The sequence below is a fragment of the Oncorhynchus gorbuscha genome, linkage group LG16 (genome assembly GCF_021184085.1).
Source record: "Oncorhynchus gorbuscha isolate QuinsamMale2020 ecotype Even-year linkage group LG16, OgorEven_v1.0, whole genome shotgun sequence".
Lineage (NCBI taxonomy): Eukaryota > Metazoa > Chordata > Actinopteri > Salmoniformes > Salmonidae > Oncorhynchus > Oncorhynchus gorbuscha.
Window position 1 is genome coordinate 90,020,645 of NC_060188.1, and position 27,704 is coordinate 90,048,348.

Consider the following 27,704-nt stretch of genomic DNA (forward strand, 5'->3'; position numbering starts at 1 on the left):
AGTATGGTGGAAGATATGCGACGGTGAAATGTGGATGTTGCTGAAACCAGATCTGAACCAGAGCAGAGCGGTGGAAAGACACATTGTCCCAGACAACAATGTATTGCATATGATCGATTTGATTTGCTGCTGTTATGTTGTGCAATTAGTCTAAGAATGTAAGTATGAGTGCTGTGTTGTAAGGGCCCATATGGGCATGGCTTTGGAGGACCCCATTCTGTGTAATGGCTGCACAGAGTGTTATATTACCCCCACGTTGCCCTGGGACATTGACTATAGCCCTGTGGCCAATGATGTTTCTTCCCCTCCTTCGTGTTCTCGTCAGGTTGAACCCAGCCTCATCTACGTAAATGAACTCATGCTGGATCTCCTCTCCATCCATTCGTAAAACTCTCTGAAAAACAGTGTCAGGCAAAATTGTGTAGTTCAGTGTAGATCTAGTATACATATTACAGTACAGTAAAAGATTATGAGACCGTTTGCAAGATCACACTGCTAAAGTGAATACATACCTCTGCATAATCATGCCGCAGTCGTTTCACCCTTTCAGAATTGCGCTCGAAAGGCACTCGATAAATTTGCTTCATTTGAATATGTTTTTTTTTTAGGATGCGTGCCAGTGTTGATGTTGAGACCTGATGGATATCGTTGAAAATGGTGTGGTTATTGACAATGTTAGCTTGGAGCTGCTTGAGTGTTATAGCATTGTTGGCCAAAACCATGTTTACTATCTCCCTCTCTTGCTGTTCTGTGAACATAGGAGGCCTTCCCCCTTGTTGTCCCTGACCCTCAATCCTGTGTAGAGAAAAACTCAGTATACAATAGTACAGTAATTTCACAGGAAAAGGTAACCGAAGTGCTGATAGTGCATAGAATACAGTACTGTAAGCAGTTACTGAAACCGTGCAGATGTTTTTGATATGATGATATTTTTACAATACCTATTTTCCAGTCTAAATGTTCTCATCACACTTGCCTCTGTATACCTGCTTAGATTTGGCTGTACTCGCAGTCCAGCCTCCCTCAGCGTCAGGCCGTGGTTGACAACGTGGTCAACCAATGTTGCACGGATCTCAATTGTCAGATTCGGTCTTCTTTGAGCACCTTCTTATCTTCCTCTTCCTCCCCTTCCTCCTCCTCCTCGTCTTCCTCGTTCTCCTCCTCAGTCTCCTCGTCGTCCTCCTTGTTCTCCTCATCCTCCTCGTCGATCTCCTCCTTGTCCTCCTCCTACTCGTCTTACTCTTTCTCTGATTCTTTCCATTGTGTTTGACCGATTAACTCACCTGCTGCTTTTTATAGTGATTATACACCTGATTGGTGTGTCTACAATTAAGCAAACGAGTGTTTGCACACCTGATGACTGTGTTGAACCAATTGGTTGGACGGTGTGGTAATTTGACAGTCAGTGCTTTGGTATTGCAAGGGCGTGACTTCATGATAGATTACTTTTAATTTTAGTGTGTAAGCAATCCAAAAAAACTGTAACTTGGGTGAAACGTTTCGGGTAGCCTTCCACAAGCTTCCCACAATAAGTTGGGTGAATTTTGGTCCATTCTTCCTGACAGAGCTGGTGTAACTGAGTCAGGTTTGTAGACCTCCTTGCTTTTTTCAGTTCTGCCCACAAATTTCCTATAGGATTGAAGTCAGGGCTTTGTGATGACCACTCCAATACCTTGACTTTGTTGTCCTTAAGCCATTTTGCCATAACTTTGGAAGTATGCTTGGCGTCATTGTCCATTTGGAAGACCCATTTGTGACCAAGCTTCAACTGATGTCTTGAGATGTTGCTTCAATATTTCCACGCAATTTTTCTTCCTCATGATGCCATATATTTTGTGAAGTTCACCAGTCCCTCCTGCAGCAAAGCACCCCCACAACATGATGCTGCCACCCCCGTGCTTCACGGTTGGGATGGTGTTCTTCGGCTTGCAAGCCTCCCCCTTTTTCCTCCAAACATAACGGTGGTCATTATGGCCAAACAGTTATATTTTTGTTTCATAACACCAGAGGACATTTCTCCAAAAAGTACGATCTTTGTCCCCATGTGCAGTTGCAAACCACAGTCTGGATTTTTTTATGGCGGTTTTGGAGCAGTGGCTTCTTCCTTGCTGAGCGGCCTTTCAGGTTATATCGATATAGGACTCATTTTACTGTGGATAGAGATACTTTTGTACCTGTTTCTTCACAAGGTCCTTTGCTGTTGTTCTGGGATTGATTTTCACTTTTTGCACTAAAGTACGTTAATCTCTAGGAGACAGAACGCGTCTCCTTCCTGAGCAGGATGACGGCTGCGTGGTCCCATGGTGTTTATACTTGAGTACTATTGTTTGTACAGATGGACGTGGTACCTTCAGGTGTTTAGAAATTGCTCCCAAGGATGAACCAGACTTGTGGAGGTCTACTATCTTTTTTTTCCTGAGGTCTTGGTTGATTTATTTTGATTTCCCCATGATGTCAAGCAAAGAGGCACTGAGTTTGAAGGTAGGCCTTGAAATACATCCACAGGTACACCTCCAATTGACCGTCAATTAGCCTATCAGAAGCTTCTAAAGACATGACATCATTTTCTGGATTTTTTTCCAAGCAGTTTAAAGGCACAGTGAACTTAGTGTATGTAAACTTCTGACCCATTGGAATTGTGATTCAGTGAATTATAAGTTAAATAATCTGTCTGGAAACAATTGTTGGAAAAATGACTTGTGTCATGCACAAAGTAGATGTCCTATCCGACTTGCTAAAGTTATAGTTATGGATGTGAGGGTGGATACATATTATTTTGCAAATGTAGCATAACAGTAAAGCCTGTACATGTCTGAGTACAGGGGCATTATACACTACATGCCCTTTGCATTAGACACCTGTCCGTCGAACATGTCATTCCATAATCATGGACATTAATATGGAGTTGGTCTCCCTGTGAGCTTGTGTGGCCTACCACTTTGCATCTGAGCCGTTGTTGCTCCTAAAAAAAAATTCCCACTTCACATTAACGGCACTTACTGTTGACCGGGGGCAGCTTTAGCAGGGAAGAAATGTGACGAAATGACTTGTTGGAAAGGTGGCATACTATGACGATGCCACATTGAAAGTCACTGAGCTCTTCAGTAAGGCCATTCTACTATGGAGATTGCATGGCTGTGTTTTAGATTTGGTATACCTGTCAGGAATGAGTGTGGCTGAAATATCTCGAAACGACTTATTATAGAGGTGTCCACATACTTTTGTATATATCGTGTATGGGTTGTCTGTCATGTAGAATAGGGTATCATGTCAGCTCTATTCATCACATTTCTATCTGCCACATTTGGAACGTTTTACTGTGATCAGGTGTCTGATTGGTAAAGGGCTCACCACATCGTCTGATTGGCACATGTCCCGAGTGACAGGGTGGATGTCCAATCACACCACAGAAACGGTGGGTGTGATGAGGAAATGTTTGTGACAGCTATTTGGAAGGTTAATGAGAGGGTTATTGGCAGAAGGGTACGTCTGGCCTTCTGTGTGTGTGTGTGTGTGTGTGTGTGTGTGTGTGTGTGTGTGTGTGTGTGTGTGTGTGTGTGTGTGTGTGTGTGTGTGTGTGTGTGTGTGTGTGTGTGTGTGTGTGTGTGTGTGTGTGTGTGTGTGTGTGTGTGTGTGTGTGTGTGTGTGTGTGTGTGTGTGTGTGTCAATGGAAGGGCTATTGGCAGTAGAGCGCCAGTCGGTCTTGGCTTCTCTATTGCATTAAAATGCATCCACCGGCTGTTCATTACATTATGTAGTCATCATGAAGTCACTTACACACAGCTCTGACACCCACACTTACCCCAGCGGATTCCGCCAGGGATCTTTTCACAGTCCCCAAATCCAGAACAAATTCAAGAAAGTGTACAGTATTATATAGGGCCATTATCGCATGGAACTTCCTTCCATCTCATATTGCTCAAACGAACAGCAAACCTAGTGGTTAGAGTGTTGGGCCACTTACCGAAAGGCTGCTGGATCGAATCCCCGAGTTGACAAGGTAAAAATCTGTCGTACTGCTCCTGAGTAATGGCAGTTAACCCACTGTTCCCCGGGCACCGAAGACGTGAGATGTCGATTAAGGCAGCCCCCCCACCTCTCTGATTCAGAGGGGTTAAAGCCCCCACCTCTCTGACTCAGAGGGGTTAAAGCCCCCCACCTCCCCACCTCTCTGATTCAGAGGGGTTAAAGCCCCCCACCTCTCTGACTGAGAGGGGTTAAAGCCCCCCACCTCTCTGACTGAGAGGGGTTAAAGCCCCTCACCTCTCTGACTGAGAGGGGTTAAAGCCTCCCATCTCTCTGACTCAGATGGGTTAAAGCCCCCCACCTCCCCACCTCTCTGATTCAGAGGGGTTAAAGCCCCTCACCTCTCTGATTCACAGGGGTTAAAGCCCCTCACCTCTCTGATTCAGAGGGGTTAAAGCCCCCCACCTCTCTGACTCAGAGGGGTTAAAGCCCCCCACCTCTCTGACTCAGAGGGATTAAAGCCCCTCACCTCTCTGATTCAGAGGGGTTAAAGCCCCCCACCTCTCTGACTCAGAGGGGTTAAAGCCCCTCACCTCTCTGATTCAGAGGGGTTAAAGCCCCCCACCTCTCTGACTCAGAGGGGTTAAAGCCCCTCACCTCTCTGATTCAGAGGGGTTAAAGCCCCCCACCTCTCTGACTCAGAGGGGTTAAAGCCCCTCACCTCTCTGATTCAGAGGGGTTAAAGCCCCCCATCTCTCTGACTCAGAGGGGTTGGGGGTTAAATGCAGAAGACACATTTCAGTTGAAGGCATTCAGTTGTACAACAGACTGGGTTTTCACCTTTCCCAAACCTGGTTTCAAAAAGGAGATAAAGCAACACCTCATGACACAACTCTGACCTAAATAGTTTGTGTGTATGTATTTATATATTTTTAAATTGATGTCCTGTCCTTGAGATGTTCTTGTCTATTAATGTTCTGTATAATGTCATGTTTCATGTATTTGTGTGGACCCCAGGAAGAATAGCTGCTGCTTTTACCAACAGCTAATGGGGATCCTAATAAAATACTAAATATCATGAGGTCATTATATAGTCATCATGTAGTCATCATGTAGTGATCACATAATCATCATGTTGTCATCATGTAGTCATCATGTAGTCATGTAGTCATCATGTAGTCATCATGTAGTCATCATGTAGTCATCATGTAGTCATCATGTAGTCATCATTTAGTCATCACATAGTCATTACATATTCATCATGTAGTCATCATGTAGTCATCATGCACCCACCATGTAGTCATCATGTAGTCATGTAGTCATCATGTAGTCATGTAGTCATAATGTAGTCATAATGTAGTCATAATGTAGTCATCATGTAGTCATCATTTAGTCATCACATAGTCATTACATATTCATCATGTAGTCATCATGCACCCACCATGTAGTCATCATGTAGTCATGTAGTCATCATGTAGTCATGTAGTCATAATGTAGTCATAATGTAGTCATCATGTAGTCATAATGTAGTCATCATGTAGTCATAATGTAGTCATAATGTAGTCATCATGTAGTCATAATGTAGTCATAATGTAGTCATAATGTAGTCATCATGTAGTCATCATGTAGTCATCATGTAGTCATCATGCACCCACCATGTAGTCATCATGTAGTCATGTAGTCATAATGTAGTCGTAATGTAGTCATTATGTAGTCATCATGTAGTCATGTAGTCATAATGTAGTCATAATGTAGTCATCATGTAGTCATCATGTAGTCATCATGTAGTCATTATGTAGTCATCATGTAGTCATGTAGTCATAATGTAGTCATAATGTAGTCATTATGTAGTCATCATGTAGTCATGTAGTCATAATGTAGTCATAATGTAGTCATTATGTAGTCATCATGTAGTCATGTAGTCATAATGTAGTCATAATGTAGTCATCATGTAGTCATCATGTAGTCATCATGTAGTCATGATGTAGTCATCATTTAGTCATCATGTAGTCATCCTGCACCCACCATGTAGTCATCATGTAGTCATCATGTAGTCATTATGTAGTCATCATGTAGTCATGTAGTCATAATGTAGTCATAATGTAGTCATAATGTAGTCATTATGTAGTCATCATGTAGTCATGTAGTCATAATGTAGTCATAATGTAGTCATCATGTAGTCATCATGTAGTCATCATGTAGTCATGATGTAGTCATCATTTAGTCATCATGTAGTCATCCTGCACCCACCATGTAGTCATCATGTAGTCATCATGTAGTCATCATGTAGTCATCATGTAGTCATATAGTCATAATGTAGTCATAATGTAGTCATCATGTAGTCATCATGTAGTCATCATGTATTCATCATGTAGTCATATTGTAGTCATCATGTAGTCATCATGTAGTCATCATGTAGTCATGATGTAGTCATCATTTAGTCATCACATAGTCATTACATATTCATCATGTAGTCATCATGTAGTCATGTAGTCATCATGTAGTCATCATGTAGTCATGATGTAGTCATGATGTAGTCATCATTTAGTCATTACATATTCATCATGTAGTCATCATGTAGTCATGTAGTCATCATGTAGTCACGTAGTCATGTAGTCACCATGTTGTCATAATGTAGTAGTCATGTAGTCATCATGTAGTCATCCCATATTCATCATGTAATCATCATGTAGTCATCATGTAGTCATCATGTAGTCATCATGTAGTCATCATGTAGTCATCATGTAGTCATCATGTAGTCATCATGTAGTCATCCCATATTCATCATGTAGTCATCATGTAGTCATCCCATATTCATCATGTAGTCATCATGTAGTCATCATGTAGTCATCCCATATTCATCATGTAATCATCATGTAGTCATCATGTAGTCATCATGTAGTCATCATGTAGTCATCCCATATTCATCATGTAGTCATCATGTAGTCATCATGTAGTCATCATGTAGTCATCATGTAGTCATCCCATATTCATCATGTAATCATCATGTAGTCATCATGTAGTCATCATGTAGTCATCATGTAGTCATCCCATATTCATCATGTAGTCATCATGTAGTAAGTGTGGTGTCATCATGTAGTCATCATGTAGTCATCATGTAGTCATCATGTAGTCATCATGTAGTCATCATGTAGTCATCCCATATTCATCATGTAGTCATCATGTAGTCATCATGTAGTCATCATGTAGTCATCATGTAGTCATCCCATATTCATCATGTAATCATCATGTAGTCATCATGTAGTCATCATGTAGTCATCATGTAGTCATCATGTAGTCATCCCATATTCATCATGTAGTCATCATGTAGTCATCCCATATTCATCATGTAGTCATCATGTAGTCATCATGTAGTCATCATGTAGTCATCATGTAGTCATCCCATATTCATCATGTAATCATCATGTAGTCATCATGTAGTCATCATGTAGTCATCATGTAGTCATCATGTAGTCATCATGTAGTCATCCCATATTCATCATGTAGTCATCATGTAGTAAGTGTGTTGTCATCATGCATTCATCATGTAATCATCATGTAGTCATCATGTAGTCATCCCATATTCATCATGTAGTCATCATGTAGTCATCCCATATTCATCATGTAGTCATCATGTAGTCATCCCATATTCATCATGTAGTCATCATGTAGTCATCATGTAGTCATCATGTAGTCATCATGTAGTCATCCCATATTCATCATGTAATCATCATGTAGTCATCATGTAGTCATCATGTAGTCATCATGTAGTCATCATGTAGTCATCATGTAGTCATCCCATATTCATCATGTAATCATCATGTAGTCATCATGTAGTCATCATGTAGTCATCATGTAGTCATCATGTAGTCATCATGTAGTCATCCCATATTCATCATGTAGTCATCATGTAGTAAGTGTGTTGTCATCATGCATTCATCATGTAATCATCATGTAGTCATCATGTAGTCATCCCATATTCATCATGTAGTCATCATGTAGTCATCCCATATTCATCATGTAGTCATCATGTAGTAAGTGTGGTGTCATCATGTAGTCATCATGTAGTCATCATGTAGTCATCATGTAGTCATCATGTAGTCATCATGTAGTCATCCCATATTCATCATGTAGTCATCATGTAGTCATCATGTAGTCATCATGTAGTCATCATGTAGTCATCCCATATTCATCATGTAATCATCATGTAGTCATCATGTAGTCATCATGTAGTCATCATGTAGTCATCATGTAGTCATCCCATATTCATCATGTAGTCATCATGTAGTCATCCCATATTCATCATGTAGTCATCATGTAGTCATCATGTAGTCATCATGTAGTCATCATGTAGTCATCCCATATTCATCATGTAATCATCATGTAGTCATCATGTAGTCATCATGTAGTCATCATGTAGTCATCATGTAGTCATCATGTAGTCATCCCATATTCATCATGTAGTCATCATGTAGTCATCATGTAGTAAGTGTGTTGTCATCATGCATTCATCATGTAATCATCATGTAGTCATCATGTAGTCATCCCATATTCATCATGTAGTCATCATGTAGTCATCCCATATTCATCATGTAGTCATCATGTAGTCATCCCATATTCATCATGTAGTCATCATGTAGTCATCATGTAGTCATCATGTAGTCATCATGTAGTCATCCCATATTCATCATGTAATCATCATGTAGTCATCATGTAGTCATCATGTAGTCATCATGTAGTCATCATGTAGTCATCATGTAGTCATCCCATATTCATCATGTAGTCATCATGTAGTCATCCCATATTCATCATGTAGTCATCATGTAGTAAGTGTGGTGTCATCATGTAGTCATCATGTATTCATCATGTAGTCATCATGTAGTCATCATGTAGTCATCATGTAGTCATCCCATATTCATCATGTAGTCATCATGTAGTAAGTGTGGTGTCATCATGTAGTCATCATGTAGTCATCATGTAGTCATCATGCATTCATCATGTAGTCATCATGTAGTCATCATGTAGTCATCCCATATTCATCATGTAGTCATCATGTAGTCATCATGTAGTCATCCCATATTCATCATGTAGTCATCCCATATTCATCATGTAGTCATCATGTAGTAAGTGTGGTGTCATCATGCATTCATCATGTAGTCATCATGTAGTCATCATGTAGTCATCCCATATTCATCATGTAGTCATCATGTAGTCATCATGTAGTCATCCCATATTCATCATGTAGTCATCATGTAGTAAGTGTGGTGTCATCATGTAGTCATCATGTATTCATCATGTAGTCATCATGTAGTCATCATGTAGTAAGTGTGGTGTCATCATGTAGTCATCATGTAGTCATCATGCATTCATCATGTAGTCATCATGTAGTCATCATGTAGTCATCCCATATTCATCATGTAGTCATCATGTAGTAAGTGTGGTGTCATCATGCATTCATCATGTAGTCATCATGTAGTCATCATGTAGTCATCATGTAGTCATCATGTAGTCATCATGTAGTCATCCCATATTCATCATGTAGTCATCATGTAGTAAGTGTGGTGTCATCATGCATTCATCATGTAGTCATCATGTAGTCATCATGTAGTCATCCCATATTCATCATGTAGTCATCATGTAGTCATCATGTAGTCATCCCATATTCATCATGTAGTCATCATGTAGTAAGTGTGGTGTCATCATGTAGTCATCATGTATTCATCATGTAGTCATCATGTAGTCATCATGTATTCATCATGTAGTCATCATGTAGTCATCATGTAGTCATCATGTAGTCATCATGTATTCATCATGTAGTCATCATGTAGTCATCATGTAGTAAGTGTGGTGTCATCATGTATTCATCATGTAGTCATCATGTAGTTATCATATAATCACAATGTAGTCATCATGAAGCCAGTAGGAAGTGAAGAGCAGGACAGAACTTTGAGTGGCTCCACCAAATCAGAGAAATTGTAGCAGATAGTGAGACTTTGAAGGCCCTATCTTGGTTCTCTGTTAGTCTGACTCATTATCCATGTAGAACATATTATGTTATGCGTCTCTGCTCTTTCTTTCTCTCTCTCTCTCTCTCTCTCTCTCTCTCTCTCTCTCTCTCTCTCTCTCTCTCTCTCTCTCTCTCTCTCTCTCTCTCTCTCTCTCTCTCTCTCTCTCTCTCTCTCTCTCTCTCTCTCTCTCTCTCTCTCTCTCTCTCTCTCTCTCTCTCTCTCTCTCTCTCTCTCCCTCTCTCTCTCTCTCTCTCTCTCTCTCTCTCCCTCCTCCCTATTTCTCTCTCACACACACACACACACACACACACACACACACACACACACACACACACACACACACACACACACACACACACACACACACACACACACACACACACACACACACACACACACACACACACACACACACACACACACACACACACACCCTGGCCCATCTGTTTACTCCAGACTGTCTTTCTGCTGACCAAGCTTATTTTTAGACACCGAAGAATCAGTGTTCCCTTCTGGGCTTGATTAAACCTATCTTATTATCCGGATCACGAATGATCAGTAGCACTCGTTACGTGGCTCTCTTTATAGGAGACACGAAGGGACACAGAGGTTGGAGTTCCAAATGGCACCCTATTCCCTATGTAGTGCACTTCATGTGACCAAAGCTCTATGGGCACTGGTCAAACGTAGTGCACAATACAGTATATGGAATAGGGTACCATTTGGAACACATACAGCTGGTCTTTAAAAGGGTTAACAGAGAAGAGAAGGGCTCATCATATAAGCATCTCTCTCTGGCCGCGTCAATATTTGTCCTTCCCTGTTCAGTAGTTATTCAACCATTTTAACAATGGAATTAACAATACGACTGTCATGTTATAGAATGTCAGATGCCTTGACTTGTGTTCTGCATGTGTAAAAACACATCCTTGTTGTTGCTTGAATATCTATTACGGTTAGCTTCTGAAAGTCTAGTCGGCCTGCTTGTTTTTCCCCGACCTTGAATTTACAGTGTTCCACAAGTCATTCCAAGTAGCTAATTATCCCCCCTGGGGAACCATTTTTGAAAAACTGCCCAGAAACAAAATGGCACCATTTCTCATATAAAATTTAAAAAATTAAGCATAAAAATTAACTTTTTTAATCTTTAATTTCCTTGTGCTGAAACCATACCATAAGATCCCGTTAAAACGTTATTAAAGTCATGCATTAGTGACTTTTAAACACACATTTAATAGAGAGGAGAAATTAAAAATAGATAACAATTACTTCACCAATCCTCGGATTGGGGCCTTAATTTGGAAGGAGAGAGAAGGCAGTCGACAGGTTCGACAATATGTTACTTTTTAAACATTTTATTACAAAATGGGTGATTGCTGGTTTATCATGCGAAACTGGCACTTTGTCCAATTGTCACTCGGAGACGCTTCCAGATTTTTTTGCAGAAAGAATTGGAGCTTTGGCAAAAATCAGTAATAGAATAACCAGCTAGGAAATAAATAATGGGTTTCCTATGCAAATCACTCTCTGTGGAGAATGAGCGGTTAGAGTGGAATTCATGGAAGCGTGAGCAGATTCTCTTTTGTTCAGATCCAATGTCAGCCAAACCTTTTCTCAAGAGCTGTTCTGTTCAGTCACCCTGCAGATAAACGTCTATTCTATCAGCTAAAACCCTGCTTCGTCTCTACTTAACCCTTTACAGCAGTGGGCTAAAGTCAGGGTCACACCGTGTTTCTTTGGAGTCTTAAATAAATCTACTTCGAAATAAAAGTATACACTTCACTAGGGCTGACTCCATTTAGTCGACTGGTCGATTGTTTGGTCGATGGGCTGTTGGTTGACCAAGATTTTTTTAGTTGAGCAGTGGCAAATATATTTTTTAAATGTACGACACACGAGACACCAGTCTGCTTCAAACATTTACATTTAAGTCATTTAGCAGACGCTCTTATCCAGAGCGACTTACAAACCTGTCTGATTCATTGTGGAGGCCTGTCTGAGTGGACTAATCCATTGTGGAGGCCTGTCTGAGTGGACTAATCCATTGTAGAGGCCTGTCTGTCTGGACTAATCCATTGTGGAGGCCTGTCTGAGTGGACTAATCCATTGTGGAGGCCTGTCTGAGTGGACTAATCCATTGTGGAGGCCTGTCTGAGTGGTCTAATCCATTGTAGAGGCCTGTCTGAGTGGACTAATCCATTGTGGAGGCCTGTCTGAGTGGACTAATCCATTGTGGAGGCCTGTCTGAGTGGACTAATCCATTGTAGAGGCCTGTCTGAGTGGACTAATCCATTGCGGAGGCCTATCTGAGTGGACTAATCCATTGTAGAGGCCTGTCTGAGTGGACTAATCCATTGTAGAGGCCTGTCTGAGTGGAATATTAATTGTGGAGGCCTGTCTGAGTGGACTAATCCATTGTGGAGGCCTGTCTGAGTGGACTAATCCATTGTGGGGGCCTGTCTGTCTGGACTAATCCATTGTGGAGGCCTGTCTGAGTGGACTAATCCATTGTGGAGGCCTGTCTGAGTGGACTAATCCATTGTGGAGGCCTGTCTGAGTGGACTAATCCATTTTGGAGGCCTGTCTGAGTGGACTAATCCATTGTAGAGGCCTGTCTCAGTGGACTAATCCATTGTAGAGGACTGTCTCAATGGACTAATCCACTGTAGAGGCCTGTCTGAGTGGACTAATCCACTGTAGAGGCCTGTCTGAGTGGACTAATCCATTGTAGAGGCCTGTCTGAGTGGACTAATCCATTGTAGAGGCCTGTCTGAGTGGACTAATCCATTGTGGAGGCCTGTCTGAGTGGACTAATCCATTGTAGAGGCCTGTCTGAGTGGACTAATCCATTGTGGAGGCCTGTCTGAGTGGACTAATCCATTGTGGAGGCCTGTCTGAGTGGACTATTCCATTGTAGAGGCCTGTCTGAGTGGACTAATCCATTGTAGAGGCCTGTCTGAGTGGACTAATCCATTGTGGAGGCCTGTCTGAGTGGACTAATCCATTGTGGAGGCCTGTCTGAGTGGACTAATCCATTGTAGAGGCCTGTTTGAGTGGACTAATCCATTGTGGAGGCCTGTCTGAGTGGACTAATCCATTGCAGAGGCCTGTCTGAGTGGACTAATCCATTGTGGAGGCCTATCTGAGTGGACTAATCCATTGTGGAGGCCTATCTGAGTGGACTAATCCATTGTGGAGGCCTGTCTGAGTGGACTAATCCATTGTGGAGGCCTGTCTGAGTGGACTAATCCATTGTGGAGGCCTGTCTGAGTGGACTAATCCATTGTGGAGGCCTGTCTGAGTGGACTAATCCATTGTGGAGGCCTGTCTGAGTGGACTAATCCATTGTGGAGGCCTGTCTGAGTGGACTAATCCATTGTGGAGGCCTGTCTGAGTGGACTAATCCATTGTGGAGGCCTGTCTGAGTGGACTAATCCATTGTGGAGGCCTGTCTGAGTGGACTAATCCATTGTGGAGGCCTGTCTGAGTGGACTAATCCATTGTGGAGGCCTGTCTGAGTGGACTAATCCATTGTAGAGGCCTGTCTGAGTGGACTAATCCATTGCGGAGGCCGCAGGGATGACACACCAGTATCACCAGTAGTACATTTACTGTTAATTACCATCATTTCTAATTACAATGTTTGTTACGGTAATTCCTGTTAATGCATTCAGTATATTGTTATTACAGTCATACTGTTGTCATTGTCTGATTGGACACATTTCCTGCAGAGCTCACAACCTAGGATACACTTGTGAGAACATTTTTAATCAATTTCCAAGGTGTCAATTTATTCATTGTTTGTTTGTGTCGCTCCTGTCAATGTGGGGTAAGGACGTGCAGCTGATTACGCATAGAACCTGGCCCAGGCTACCTGGCCTAGGCTACCTGGCCTAGGCTACCTGGCCTAGGCTACCTGGCCCAGGCTACCTGTCCTAGGCTACCTTTCCCAGGCTACCTGTCCCAGGCTACCTGGCCTAGGCTACCTGTCCCAGGCTACCTGTCCCAGGCTACCTGTCCTAGGCTACCTGGCCTAGGCTACCTGTCCCAGGCTACCTGGCCCAGGCTACCTGGCCTAGGCTACCTGTCCCAGGCTACCTGTCCTAGGCTACCTGGCCTAGGCTACCTGTCCCAGGCTACCTGGCCTAGGCTACCTGTCCCAGGCTACCTGTCCTAGGCTACCTGTCCTAGGCTACCTGTGCTCAAATGTAGGCTTACAGATCACCTGATTTATACATCTGCCCATTTGGGGATCTGATACTGTTTCTGATTGGCTTAACTCACCATCACTATGGAGCTTCTCAAAGTAATTTCTTCTTCACCTCCAACAGCAAGTAAACAAAGTCTATTTTTACATCCATTGAGAATGATAATAGTTCCTCAATGTAGTCTATTTGATAACCACTCAGCATGAAAGTGGAAAAAAGTGTCATCCTCTGATCCAGTGGAAACATCATCAATTAGTACAGCCTGATTACTTCTTATCCCTTGTGCTAATGTGTATGTCTGTCCTGAGCTCACTGGCACAGGAAACTCTGAGGGCACAGAATATTTGAAAGGTTTGCAAGTTTGTTAGCAGGAGCTTTGGGCCTGACCAGGCCATGTGTAGCCAATGTGATTTATAGGATATTTATTTTGATTAGGATATTTTCTACCTGCAGGTTGCAATGTTTTTATTTGTTGGCTTTATGTAGGCTATTTTTTTTTACATATTGTCAATGGCAATATAAGTTACTTTTAGATTTCTATCATTTTCATAGAATTGATTTTGACATTGATTATGAGATATGATTATTGATTGATTATGAGATATGATTATTGATTGATTATGAGATATGATTATTGATTGATTATGAGATATGATTATTGATTGATTATGAGATATGATTATTGATTGATTATGAGATATGATTATTGATTGATTATGAGATATGATTATTGATTGATTATGAGATATGATTATTGATTGATTATGAGATATGATTATTGATTGATTATGAGATATGATTATTGATTGATTATGAGATATGAAGACTTGATTCTAAATGAAAGGAAACTGTTCCACAGAAATGTGCACATGACAATGACACGCACATCAGTAGTCCTTCTGTAGCTCAGTTGGTAGAGCATGGCGCTTGTAACGCCAGGGTAGTGGGTAGTGGGTTCGATCCCCGGGACCACCCATACGTAGAATGTATGCACACATGACTTTAAGTCGCTTTGGATAAAAGCGTCTGCTAAATGGCTTATATTCAGTAGAAATGGTTTGATAACCTGGCACTCTAACTGGAAAAAGGTTGGCGCCCGCTGGTCTAGCCTTTTACTTCAGGAGCGTAACAGAAAAATCTGGAAGGCCACTAGCAGCTGCCAGCTGGAGGAGGAGGGTCAGGACGGGAATACATCAAACCAAATGTATTTATATAGCCCTTCTTACATCAGCTGATATCTCAAAGTGCTGTACAGAAACCCAGCCTACAACCCCAAACAGCAAGCGGTGCAGGTGTAGAAGCACGGTGGCTAGGAAAAACTCCCATGAAAGGCCAGAACCTAGGAAGAAACCTAGAGAGGAACCGGGCTATGAGGGGTGGCCAGATTATAACAGAACATGGCCAAGATGTTCAAATGTTCATAAATTACCAGCATGGTCAAATAATAATAATCACAGTATTTGTCGAGGGTGCAACAAGTCAGGGGTTTCTTCTTCTGGTTAGCCTATATTGATCTCTGGCTCCCTCTTTAGCAATCGATTGGTCGAAAGAACAGACGACTCTCGGTCGACCAAGATTGTTTTTAGTCGGGGACAGCCCTAACACCTCACACACATGGATATGGGCTTAAAAAGAAGAAGACCCCTGTACCATGTCAGATATAGAGTTGAAATGTATTCAATTTTGAGTTTGCATCCCTATATCACACTTTAATATTATCACAGAAGATTTAAATATAACAATAGCGTTTTGACCACTTTTTTTGTTTTGTGGCTAGTGCATTGGCTTGGCTATGTCCTCCTCTGTACTTACAGTACACCCTCTAGGTATACTGTTTTGTGGCTAGTGCATTGGCTTGGCTATGTCCTCCTCTGTACTTACAGTACACCCTCTAGGTATACTGTTTTGTGGCTAGTGCATTGGCTTGGCTATGTCCTCCTCTGTACTTACAGTACACCCTCTAGGTATACTGTTTTGTGGCTAGTGCATTGGCTTGGCTATGTCCTCCTCTGTACTTACAGTACACCCTCTAGGTATACTGTTTTGTGGCTAGTGCATTGGCTTGGCTATGTCCTCCTCTGTACTTACAGTACACCCTCTAGGTATATAATCAACCTTGTTTTCTTGCCCTTTTACTGTGTTCAGTTTGGTTTTGGATTATGTCTATGTGAACTGATGAATACCCGAAAATCTGGGAATTACCTTTTTTTTGCATGTGAATTGATTGAAAGTCTGGTGGCCATATTGTCTGCAGCTCTCCTCTCTACTACTGCTCTTCAAAAGACACATTTTTGGATAGTTGTAGCGTGCTGGCAGCACTATAAAACCAAGGTTGCTCAGTTGCAGGATACTGAGGTTCAGGACGGCAACTTAATTCCTTTCAACAATGAGTAATGATGACGACGTGTTTCGGAGCAAGCATCTTCGTCAGAGCACTATTGATCAAGCATTTTCATCAGACCACTATTGATCAAGCATCTTCGTCAGACCACTATTGATCAAGCATCTTTGTCAGACCACTATTGATCAAGCATCTTCGTCAGACCACTATTGATCAAGCATCTTCGTCAGACCACTATTGATCAAGCATCTTCGCCAGACCACTATTGATCAAGCATCTTCGTCAGACCACTATTTATCAAGCATCTTCGCCAGAGCACTATTAATATTGGGATTCTCTGTTCTTCCTCAATCTGTTTCCCAGACTATCCATAGTTGTAGCATTCCGGAAATTAATTTTGGGGGATTCAGATCAACCTAATTTGTTTTTCCTCTGTTCTTCTCTCTCTCCCCAGATTTTCCATATGACGTATGACCTGGCCAGTGCTGTGGTAAGAATATTTAATCTGATAGGGATGATGCTGCTGCTGTGCCACTGGGACGGTTGTCTGCAGTTCCTGGTCCCACTCCTACAAGATTTCCCTCAAGATTGTTGGGTGTCGCTAAACGGTATGGTTGTAAGTATCATACACTTTTTACATCTCGTTTGTTTGTTTCAACATTTGGAAATATTAAATGTATTAAATGAACTGAAACAGGACATCCTTGCTTTTAACCCATGTTGAGATGGACTGTGTTGTAGCATAGAAGGGAGCATAGAAGGCGAGCCATCATTCTGAAACAAGGCTAGCCATCATTCTGAAAAAAGGCTAGCCATCATTCTGAAACGATTACGACATATTGTTCCTATTGTTAAACCACATACAGTTCATTCGTAAAGTATTCAGACCCCTTCCCCTTTTTCCACATTTTGTTAAGTTACAGTCGTATTCTAAAATGTATAAAATAAATCAAATGTATTCAGACCCTTTGCTATGAGATTCGAAATTGAGCTCAGGTGCATCCTGTTGCCATTGATCATCCTGGAGATGTTTCTACAACTTGATTGGAGTCCACCTGTGGTAAATTCAGTTGATTGGACATGATATGGAAAGACACACACGTGTCTATATAAGGTCCCACAGTTGACAGTGCATGTCAGAGGTCGAAGCAATTGTCTGTAGAGCTCCGAGACAGGATTGTGTTGAGGCACAGATCTGGGGAAGGGTACCAATCATTCTGCAGCATTAAAGGTCCTCAAGAATACAGTGACCTCCATCATTCTTAAATGGAAGAAGTTTGGAACCACCAAGACTCTTCCTAGAGCTGGCCGCCCGGCCAAACTGAGCAATTGGGGGAGAAGGGCCTTGGTCAGGGGAGGTGAACAAGAACCCGATGGTCACTCTGACAGAGCTCCAGAGTTTCTCTGTGGAGATGGGAGAATCTTCAAGAAGGACAACCATCTCTGCAGCACTCCACCAATCAGGCCTTTATGGTAGAGTTGCCAGACAGATGCCACTCCTCAGTAAAATGCCTTCGGAGCTACATAAATGATTTATCATTACACTGCAGTTGAGGAACAATGGGAAAGTACTTCTGCTTTGAAATTTGATAAACTTGTAACCCCGCTTTTGAGAAAATGGTACTTGAATGGAACTGGAGAGCTCTTCTTTGTCTACACCCATTCAGCATCGTTCACACCCTCTTAAGCCTTTAGCCCCACCCATCTCTTTAAAGATTCTTCTTTGTCTACACCTATTCAGCATCGTTCACACCCTCTTAAGCCTTTAGCCCCACCCATCTCTTTAAAGATTCTTCTTTGTCTACACCCATTCAGCATCGTTCACACCCTCTTAAGCCTTTAGCCCCACCCATCTCTTTAAAGATTCTTCTTTGTCTACAGCTATTCAGCATCGTTCACACCCTCTTAAGCCTTTAGCCCCACCCATCTCTTTAAAGATTCTTCTTTGTCTACAGCTATTCAGCATTCAGCATCTTAAGCCTTTAGCCCCACCCATCTCTTTAAAGATTCTTCTTTGTCTACAGCTATTCAGCATCGTTCACACCCTCTTAAGCCTTTAGCCCCACCCATCTCTTTAAAGATTCTTCTTTGTCTACACCTATTCAGCATCGTTCACACCCTCTTAAGCCTTTAGCCCCACCCATCTCTTTAAAGATTCTTCTTTGTCTACACCCATTCAGCATCGTTCACACCCTCTTAAGCCTCAGCCCCACCCATCTCTTTAAAGATTCTTCTTTGTCTACACCTATTCAGCATCGTTCACACCCTCTTAAGCCTCAGCCCCATCCATCTCTTTAAAGATTCACGGGAGGCCATGTGCTGAACAGACTGTGGAAGGTAGTGTAATAAACAACCAATGATTTCAAGACTTAAAGTGGTGAATGTAGTAGACGACAATAAGGAAAACTCCAGGTAAAAATACCCTTTATCTAGTCCACTTTATCTAGTCCACTTTATCTAGCCCACTTTATCTAGTCCACTTTATCTAGTCCACTTTATCTAGCCCACTTTATCTAGTCCACTTTATCTAGCCCACTTTATCTAGTCCACTTTATCTAGTCCACTTTATCTAGCCCACTTTATCTAGTCCACTTTATCTAGTCCACTTTATCTAGTCCACTTTATAGGGTCCACTTTATCTAGCCCACTTCATCTAGTCCACTTTATCTAGTCCACTTTATCTAGCCCACTTTATCTAGCCCACTTTATCTAGTCCACTTTATCTAGTCCACTTTATAGGGTCCACTTTATCTAGCCCACTTCATCTAGTCCACTTTATCTAGTCCACTTTATCTAGTCCACTTTATCTAGTCCACTTTATCTAGTCCACTTTATCTAGCCCACTTTATCTAGTCCACTTTATCTAGCCCACTTTATCTAGCCCACTTTATCTAGTCCACTTTATCTAGTCCACTTTATCTAGTCCACTTTATCTAGTCCACTCTATCTATCAAAATCTGACTTTGGTGCAGGTCGTGTTGTTTTTCACTTTACTGTCTCTGGTAAACACACACTTAGTCAAATAAAATCAACGTTTATTTGTCACATGCACATGATACAGAAGTTGTAAACAGTACAGTGAAATGGTTACTAGCATATTTGCATAGTACTGCACCCTTAGGCCTCACTCCCCCATATCTGAGATATCTACTGTAGCCCTCATCCTCCACAACACTCTTAGGCCTCACTCCCCCATATCTGAGATATCTACTGCAGCCCTCATCCTCCACAACCCTCTTAGGCCTCACTCCCCCTATCTGAGATATCTACTGCAGCCCTCATCCTCCACAACACTCTTAGGCCTCACTCCCCCATATCTGAGATATCTACTGCAGCCCTCATCCTCCACAGCCCTCTTAGGCCTCACTCCCCTCTATCTGAGATATCTACTGCAGCCCTCATCCTCCACAACCCTCTTAGGCCTCAATCCCCTCTATCTGAGATATCTACTGCAGCCCTCATCCTCCACAACCCTCTTAGGCCTCACTCCCCCATATCTGAGATATCTACTGCAGCCCTCATCCTCCACAGCCCTCTTAGGCCTCACTCCCCTCTATCTGAGATATCTACTGCAGCCCTCATCCTCCACAACCCTCTTAGGCCTCACTCCCCCATATCTGAGATATCTACTGCAGCCCTCATCCTCCACAACCCTCTTAGGCCTCACTCCCCATATCTGAGATATCTATTGCAGCCCTCATCCTCCACAGCCCTCTTAAGCCTCACTCCCCCATATCTGAGATATCTACTGCAGCCCTCATCCTCCACAACCCTCTTAGGCCTCACTCCCCCCTATCTGAGATATCTACTGCAGCCCTCATCCTCCACAGCCCTCTTAGGCCTCACTCCCCCATATCTGAAATATCTACTGCAGCCCTCATCCTCCACAGCCCTCTTAGGCCTCACTCCCCCATATCTGAGATATCTACTGCAGCCCTCATCCTCCACAACCCTCTTAGGCCTCACTCCCCCATATCTGAGATATCTACTGCAGCCCTCATTCTCCACAACCCTCTTCTTTCAGACTCAATCATGGACAGTTGTGGCTGCTTTGTGTGATGTATTGTTGTCTCTACCTTCTTGCCCTTTGTGCTGTTGTCTGTGCCCAATAATGTTTGTACCATGTTTTGTGTTGCTACCATGTTGTGTTGCTGCCTTGCTATGTTGTTGTCTTTAGGTCTCTCTTTATGTAGTGTTGTGTTGTCTCTCTTGTCGTGATGTGTGTTTTGTCCTATATTTATATACATATATATAAGAATTTGTTCTTAACTGACTTGCCTAGTTAATTAAAGGTTAAATAAAATATCAAAAATAGTTATATCAAAAATAGAAAGATATTTTTTCTTTAAAAAACAATATTATTAGATGATGGACGTACTTGTCTAAATTGATGGGTCATGTGAAACAAATGCTAGAACCAGCCCCACAGCCACAATAAAAATATTAAACATCTGGAAGGGTCACTATTGTCTACACATGTACTGTACATATGTTCATGAAAAACAATAGATGGCAGTAGTCACTCCAATACACACCTGGCTAACTTGATGGGTCATGTAATCATCTGGTAAAGTGGAGTATGTTGTTTAGATATGTAGCTAGCTACTAGCTAAACAGTGAACCATAATCCCAACTCATACAGTACAAATGGATTGTTATAACAAACCACCATGCATGAAATGCTGTAGTATGAATCTGAAGGTAGGTTATGCTAACCAACAAGGTTCAATGTTAGCTAGCTAACATTAGGCTATAACTAGCAACACAAATGGATTTCTGAGGTACAAATAATATTACTACACAGATCGCACTCTTAACGTTAGCTAGCGAAGCCAGCAAGCTAACGTTCACTAGCTAGCTAACGGTATGCATAAACTCGTAATGAAAATGACTTTCTGACAAAATTAGAAACATATAATATTTTAATTTAACTAGGCAAGTCAGTTAAGAACAAATTTTTATTTTCAATGACGGCCTAGGAACAGTGGGTAAAGAACGACAGATTTGTACCTTGTCAGCTCGGGGATTTGAACTTGCAACCTTATACACTAATCCAACACTCTAACCACTAGGCTACCCTGAAACTGAAGCTAGACTCTTACACATATACCTGGTTGAACGGTTCACGGCAGACTGGAAGCCCTTTAACTAAGTTAGACGTCCTGTGTTGGTTACGTTTTGTTTATAGCTACAGTTTGTTTGGCCCGTTGTGTCACCTCACTCAGGTTCACACTGACCTTGGTCGATATGCTCCTGCTAAATTCAGGGCAGCAATGATGTTGGGTGAAGTATCAACACTTTTCCGTTTTCTATTGCTAACGTTATATCTTTTTTAAAAAAGCAGCGGTGGCAAGGATTATCTACACGTACTGAGCAGCTCGTTGTTCAAACAAAACATGGCAGACCAAGCCAAAGTCATATCTCAGCCAATCATGGCTAGCGGGAAGGTTCCTGCATTTTTTCCGTGGCTAAACCAACTAGGTTCGTAATTTTACAATTTTATTCGGATTTAAAGATGGCAAACACATTTGTTATTAAGGAACATGAAAGTTCACATGTTCCAGAAAGGCATTTCTGCCAAAAAACGCATTATGATAAAAATACAAAAAAATACTTTCAAACGCCTCTCCTGTGAAGTAGTGATGTACCACATCTGCCGAGCTTCCTGAAACGAGTCACATTTTGATGGTTGGTTGTTACACAAATAATCTTGGGACAGTAATAATCCCTATCACAAGTGCAGGGGGACATTTTCTAGTGGCCTTTCTCCCAGAGATTAGATGTTTAAACCATGAGGCAAAGATTAAAGGACACTCTTTAATGGAAAGGGGCAAATCTCTACTTTATTAGATATTTGTCTTGTGTTCTGTAGTTTAGGATTGCATTACATAACAGGGGAAGAGAGATGACTGCACAGATTTAAGCAATGTTTTCCTTTTTTTTAAGTAGCACTAGTGGACTTAATCACGGGTGATTTACATACATTCTCTATACATGATCGACTCTATACATTCTATACATTATATGTAACTATTATTTATGGGTTTAAACATACAGAGATCACAGAGACTCTTTACAGTAAACGTTGCTCTATAAGTGGAAGCTGTTTTTTAACAAAACCTTTAAAACAATGATCTCCAGATGAAAATGCCCAGATAATTCAGGATGTATGACATAACAGCACTATTATTATGGGTTAAAATGTACTGAGCTCTCAGAGACTCTTCACTGGATAGTGGTACAAGTTATGGAAGTGTTATTGGCACTAAATAAACAACTTCTCAATTAGAAAACAGCCAATGTGGCATCGATGAGCTAGAAACATTTATTCTACGTGCAAAATGTACTACCAAGTGTAAAAAGGATAACTGGGTTTTGTGAGACTTGTGGTCGTGACTTCATCACATTGTACATGAAGGTTGGGTTTGGTTCAACCCTGCCCACATGCCCACATCAATTATCAATTAGGAGTGCAGCCCTATGGGGCTAGTTAGGGACCATCATTAAATTACACAATGTACATGGGACAATATGTACCATTTCCAAAAGCTCCTAATTTCAATGACTCAAAAACCTTAAACCAACTAATAATTGTAGAAATGAATTTACAAATATTAAAAGCATTTCATGATAAAAACTTAAAGGTGTCATAACAGGCAGAACTGAACCATTTCCCCTTACATGGGCCAGCTGCAAAGTCGAAATTGGTTATTTCGTAAAAATTCCTGAATATGAAAATGAGGTTTTTGTTCTTAATTTAAGGTTATGGTTAGCAGTGTGGTTAACTTTAAGGTTAAGGCTAGGGTTAAGTTTAAAATCAGATTTGATGACTTTGTAGCTGTGCCAGTGTAACAGTATAATTTTAAACCGTCCCCTCGCCCATACCCGGGCGCGAACCAGGGACCTTATGCACACAACGACAACAGTCACCCTCGAAGCATCGTTACCCATCGCTCCACAAAAGCCGCGGTCTCAGAGCAAGTGACATAACCGATTGAAACGCTATTTAGCGCACACCGCTAACTAAGCTAGCCGTTTCACATCCGTTACACTCACCCCCCTTTTGACCTTCCTCCTTTTTCCGCAGCAACCAGTAATCCGGGTCACGGCATCAATGTAACAGTATAATTTTAAACCGTCCCCTCGCCCATACCCGGGCGCGAACCAGGGACCTTCTGCACACAACGACAACAGTCACCCTCGAAGCATCGTTACCCATCACTCCACAAAAGCCGTGGCCCTTGCGGAGCAAGGGGAAACACTACTTCAAGGTCTCAGAGCAAGTGACGTAACCGATTGAAACGCTATTTAGCGCACACCGCTAACTAAGCTAGCCGTTTCACATCCGTTACACCAGCTAGTGACCACTCTGCATAGCTGTTTGTGTAGCACATTGTGTAATTTATTGACAATCCTTAACGAGCCCAGAGGGAGGCTTTCCAAAGTCAAACCAATTTAGTCCTGGTCGCAAACCAGAACCGCTGAATTGGTCAAATAATTTGGCTAAATTACACACACACACAAGACACCCACAGGTATTTAATATATAATAATATACAGGTAGATAGTAATATATAATAATATATAGGTGGATAATAATATAGAGATAGATATAATAATATAATATATCATACAGGTAGAAACTACTTTATAATAATATACATGTAGATAATAATATAGAGGTAGATAGATAATATAGAGGTAGATTATAATAGATTATAATATACAGGAAGAAACTAATATATAATAATATAGAGGTGGATAATAATATAGAGGTAGATATAATAGATTATAATATACAGGTAGAAACTAATTTCTAATAATATACATGTAGATAATAATATAGAGGTAGATATAATATATTATAATATACAGGAAGAAACTAATATATAATAATAATATAGAGGTAGTTATTAATATATGTAGATAATAATATATAATAATATACATGTAGATAATAATATAGAGGTATATATAATATATAATAATATACAGGTAGTTATTAATATATGTAGATAATAATATAGAATAATATACATGTTGATAATAATATAGAGGTAGATATAATATACAGGTAGATAATAATATAGAATAATATACAGGATTATAATAATATAGAGGTAGATAGTAATATATAATAATATACAGGTAGGTAGATAGTAATATATAATAATATACAGGTAGATAGTAATATATAATAATATACAGGTAGGTAGTAATATATAATGATATTCAGGTAGATACTAATATGTAATAATATACAGGTATTTAATATATAATAATACACAGGATAATAGCAATATACAGGTAGATAATAATATAGAATAATATACAGGATTATAATAATATAGAGGTAGATAGTAATATATAATAATATACAGGTAGATAGTAATATATAATAATATACAGGTAGATAGTAATATATAATGATATTCAGGTAGATACTAATATGTAATAATATACAGGTATTTAATATATAATAATACACAGGATAATAGCAATATACAGGTAGATAATAATATAGAATAATATACAGGATTATAATAATATAGAGGTAGATAGTAATATATAATAATATACAGGTAGGTAGATAGTAATATATAATAATATACAGGTAGATAGTAATATATAATAATATACAGGTAGATAGTAATATATAATGATATTCAGGTAGATACTAATATGTAATAATATACAGGTATTTAATATATAATAATACACAGGATAATAGCAATATACAGGTAGATAATAATATACAGGTATATAATATATAATAATACACAGGTATATAATATATAATAATATACAGGTATATAATATATAATAATATACAGGTATATAATATATAATAATATACAGGTATATAATATATAATAATATACAGGTATATAATATATAATAATATACAGGTATATAATATATAATAATATACAGGTATATAATATATAATAATATACAGGAAGATAATAATATACAGGTATATAATATATAATAATATACAGGTAGATAATAATATACAGGTATATAATATATAATAATATACAGGTATATAATATATAATAATACACAGGTATATAATATATAATAATATACAGGTAATATAGGTATATAATATATAATAATATACAGGTATATAATATATAATAATATACAGGTATATAATATATAATAATATACAGGTATATAATATATAATAATATACAGGTAGATAATAATATACAGGTATATCATATATAATAATATACAGGTATATAATATATAATAATATACAGGTAGATAATCATTTCTAATAATATACAGGTAGATAATAATATACATGAAAATATCATATATAATAATATACAGATATATAATATATAATAATATACAGGTATATAATATATAATAATATACAGGTATATAATATATAATAATATACAGGTATATAATATATAATAATATACAGATATATAATATATAATAATATACAGGTATATAATATATAATAATACACAGGTATATAATATATAATAATACACAGGTATATAATATATAATAATATACAGGTATATAATATATAATAATATACAGGTAGATAATAATATACAGGTATATAATATATAATAATATACAGGTATATAATATATAATAATATACAGGTATATAATATATAATAATATACAGGTATATAATATATAATAATATACAGGTATATAATATATAATAATATACAGGTATATAATATATAATAATATACAGGTATATAATATATAATAATATACAGGTATATAATATATAATAATATACAGGTATATAATATATAATAATATACAGGTATATCATATATAATAATATACAGGTAGATAATAATATACAGGTATATCATATATAATAATATACAGGTATATAATATATAATAATATACAGGTAGATAATCATTTCTAATAATATACAGGTAGATAATAATATACATGAAAATATCATATATAATAATATACAGATATATAATATATAATAATATACAGGTATATAATATATAATAATATACAGGTATATAATATATAATAATATACAGGTAGAAATAATGTACAATAATATGAAGTAGATAATAATATGAAGATAGATTTCATATATAATATAATAACATACAGGTAGATAATAATATACAGTGCCTTGCGAAAGTATTCGGCCCCCTTGAACTTTGCGACCTTTTGCCACATTTCAGGCTTCAAACATAAAGATATAAAACTGTATTTTTTTGTGAAGAATCAACAACAAGTGGGACACAATCATGAAGTGGAACGACATTTATTGGATATTTCAAACTTTTTTAACAAATCAAAAATGGAAAAATTGGGCGTGCAAAATTATTCAGCCCCCTTAAGTTAATACTTTGTAGCGCCACCTTTTGCTGCGATTACAGCTGTAAGTCGCTTGGGGTATGTCTCTATCAGTTTTGCACATCGAGAGACTGACATTTTTTCCCATTCCTCCTTGCAAAACAGCTCGAGCTCAGTGAGGTTGGATAGAGAGCATTTGTGAACAGCAGTTTTCAGTTCTTTCCACAGATTCTCGATTGGATTCAGGTCTGGAATTTGACTTGGCCATTCTAACACCTGGATATGTTTAGTTTTTAACCATTCCATTGTAGATTTTGCTTTATGTTTTGGATCATTGTCTTGTTGGAAGACAAATCTCCGTCCCAGTCTCAGGTCTTTTGCAGACTCCATCAGGTTTTCTTTCAGAATGGTCCTTTATTTGGCTCCATCCATCTTCCCATCAATTTTAACCATCTGCTGAAGAAAAGCAGGCCCAAACCATGATGCTGCTACCACCATGTTTGACAGTGGGGATGGTGTGTTCAGGGTGATGAGCTGTGTTGCTTTTACGCCAAACATAACGTTTTGCATTGTTGCCAAAAAGTTCAATTTTGGTTTCATCTGACCAGAGCACCTTCTTCCACATGTTTGGTGTGTCTCCCAGGTGGCTTGTGGCAAACTTTAAACGACACTTTTTATGGATATCTTTAAGAAATGGCTTTCTTCTTGCCACTCTTCCATAAAGGCCAGATTTGTGCAATATACGACTGATTGTTGTCCTATGGACAGAGTCTCCCACCTCAGCTGTAGATCTCTGCAGTTCATCCAGAGTGATCATGGGCCTCTTGGCTGCATCTCTGATCAGTCTTCTCCTTGTATGAGC

General features: G+C 39.4%; 1 protein-coding gene across 2 annotated transcripts in view; it reads left to right on the forward strand.

Moving 5' to 3' along the window:
* LOC124000345 (potassium/sodium hyperpolarization-activated cyclic nucleotide-gated channel 1) overlaps nt 1-27,704 on the forward strand; it is a 219,378-nt gene that overhangs the window by 100,233 nt on the left and 91,441 nt on the right. For both annotated transcript variants that reach the window (XR_006832577.1, XM_046306639.1), the window contains exon 3: nt 16,978-17,139. Coding sequence is in view for 1 of the 2 variants with exons in the window: in XM_046306639.1 (XP_046162595.1) it covers nt 16,978-17,139 (162 nt within the window). In the remaining variant the exon portion in view is untranslated. The remainder of the gene's footprint in view (nt 1-16,977; nt 17,140-27,704) is intronic.